The sequence below is a fragment of the Acyrthosiphon pisum genome, chromosome A2 (assembly GCF_005508785.2).
Source record: "Acyrthosiphon pisum isolate AL4f chromosome A2, pea_aphid_22Mar2018_4r6ur, whole genome shotgun sequence".
Classification (NCBI taxonomy): Eukaryota; Metazoa; Arthropoda; class Insecta; order Hemiptera; family Aphididae; genus Acyrthosiphon; species Acyrthosiphon pisum.
Genome location: NC_042495.1, coordinates 65094186 through 65096124, shown reverse-complemented (window position 1 = coordinate 65096124; position 1939 = coordinate 65094186). Strand labels below are relative to the sequence as shown.

Here is a 1939-nt window from a genome sequence, read left to right as displayed (position 1 = left end):
TTTACTCACTCCAAACGATTCATCAACAGTGTAATATGAGAAATTAAGTGTCGGAACTCTTTGCCTTTGTAAAATTCCCACTATTACACGTTTAATCATCATTTGAAATGGTTCGTTTTAAAATTTTGAATTTTCTGATATAAATAATTGTACATAGTATTTTAGTTGTAATATATAAATTGATACGAATGAATAAAATAAATTACGATATGATCAAAATATTTTAATAATTATTATTGTTGACAAAAAATAAAATGTTTTTCAAAAATATACATTTCTAACGACGTACTTGTTTATTTATCGTATAACCTCTGAATAGTAAATCAAAAATAAATTATATACAATCATATCAAATGTTTAGTATGAAACTCTCATACAACAATATTTTAATCTCAAAAAAATTAGACAATCTAAATGGAAAAAATAAAATTGATTAAATTTAGTTTGAAAAGTTAAAATATATTATGTTTGAAAATTGTAAATGTATATAATGATGAAATATGAGATAACGACGTTACATAATATGTATGTAATAACAGACTATTAAAACAAAGTCAACCACATAAAAAAAAAAAATTGAAACTAATATCCAATATCAGATTTTTTAATGTTTTCATTTTATAAATGAGATTATAATAAAAAAAAAGACCAAAAACAGAATCTGGTTTTGTATATTAAATTAGGGTTAATATTTAATAAAGAAAAATTAGATAAAGTAAAATATATAAATACTCGAGGATACACTTAAATTGTGAATAATATAAAATATTAACTCATTATATACATCACGGTGGTCCAACCTTTTGTAGTTGGCGGGCCAATTTACACTTTCATAAAAACACCGGGGGCCGCCAGATGAAAAAAAATTATATTATTACCTATTTATATTTTATTTTATATAATACACAAATAATTAATTATTATTAAAAAATTACAATAATATATTACAAAAAAAAAAAACTATTAATGTGATGATTGGCATTGTTTTTCAGTAGCCAATTTATCAATTTCAATTGAACACCCTGTGGTGGCTAATCTGATGCACGATTCTAAAGACGAATCGTGAATACGGTTTCTTGATTTTGACTTTATTAAATTCATTGTAGAAAATGCCGATTCACAAATATATGTACTGCCAAATAATGACAAAATTTCAAGAGAAAAATTCCGTAATGTTGGGAATTTTTCTTGTGAACACAGTTTCCAAAACTCTTCAGGAGGCAGATTTACTTTTGATTGAAGAAAACAGTCTGATTGTAAATCACATAACTCCATTTGAAAATCGGGAGGTTGTACTGAGGTATCAACTGTCATTGGGTTGTTAAATAATTCAAATTAGGTTTCAATATATAAAAATCTTTAAATCATGAATTAAATTCTGTTATTAGTTCTGTAATTATATTTTTAAATTCAATAAAGTATACCGATTGATTTTCAATTTTTTTAATTTCTTGACATGATGGAAAATATGTAGTATCATTATTTTCTAATGCGTTTTTAAATATTTCTAATTTTTTCCGAAAACCTTCAATATTACTAAAAAGCTGACATATATTTTGTCCCCTACCTTGCAGTTTTAAATTTAAAATATTTAAATGAGATGTCAAATCAGTGAGAAAATCAAGAGAATTCATGAATGAAATACTTTGTAAGTCTTCGTAAAACCGTTGTCCAATATTTTTAGATTTAAGAAATTCAAAAACTTCACTTCTCAATGCGAAAAAAGATTTCAAACAATTCCCTGCACTCAGCCATCTTACTTCACAGTGTACGGGATATCACCATACTCACTCTCCATTTCTTCTAAAAATTTAATAAATGCTCTGTGTCTTTGAGCTTTGTTACCACCACGAATAAAATTAATAATGCTTTTTTCATCGTCAAATTTACGTTTTTACTTTCAGACATGGTAAAAATAAAACGTAGGTATGTACGGTAA

General features: G+C 25.2%; 1 protein-coding gene across 1 annotated transcript; it reads right to left on the bottom strand.

Annotated features, from left to right (window-relative positions):
• Positions 1–963: 963 nt before the first annotated feature.
• Positions 964–1314, bottom strand: LOC103310920 (general transcription factor II-I repeat domain-containing protein 2B-like). Its single transcript, XM_008190410.1, has one exon. The coding sequence runs from the start codon at positions 1312–1314 to the stop codon at positions 964–966; it is 351 nt and encodes a 116-aa protein (XP_008188632.1).
• Positions 1315–1939: the final 625 nt, after the last annotated feature.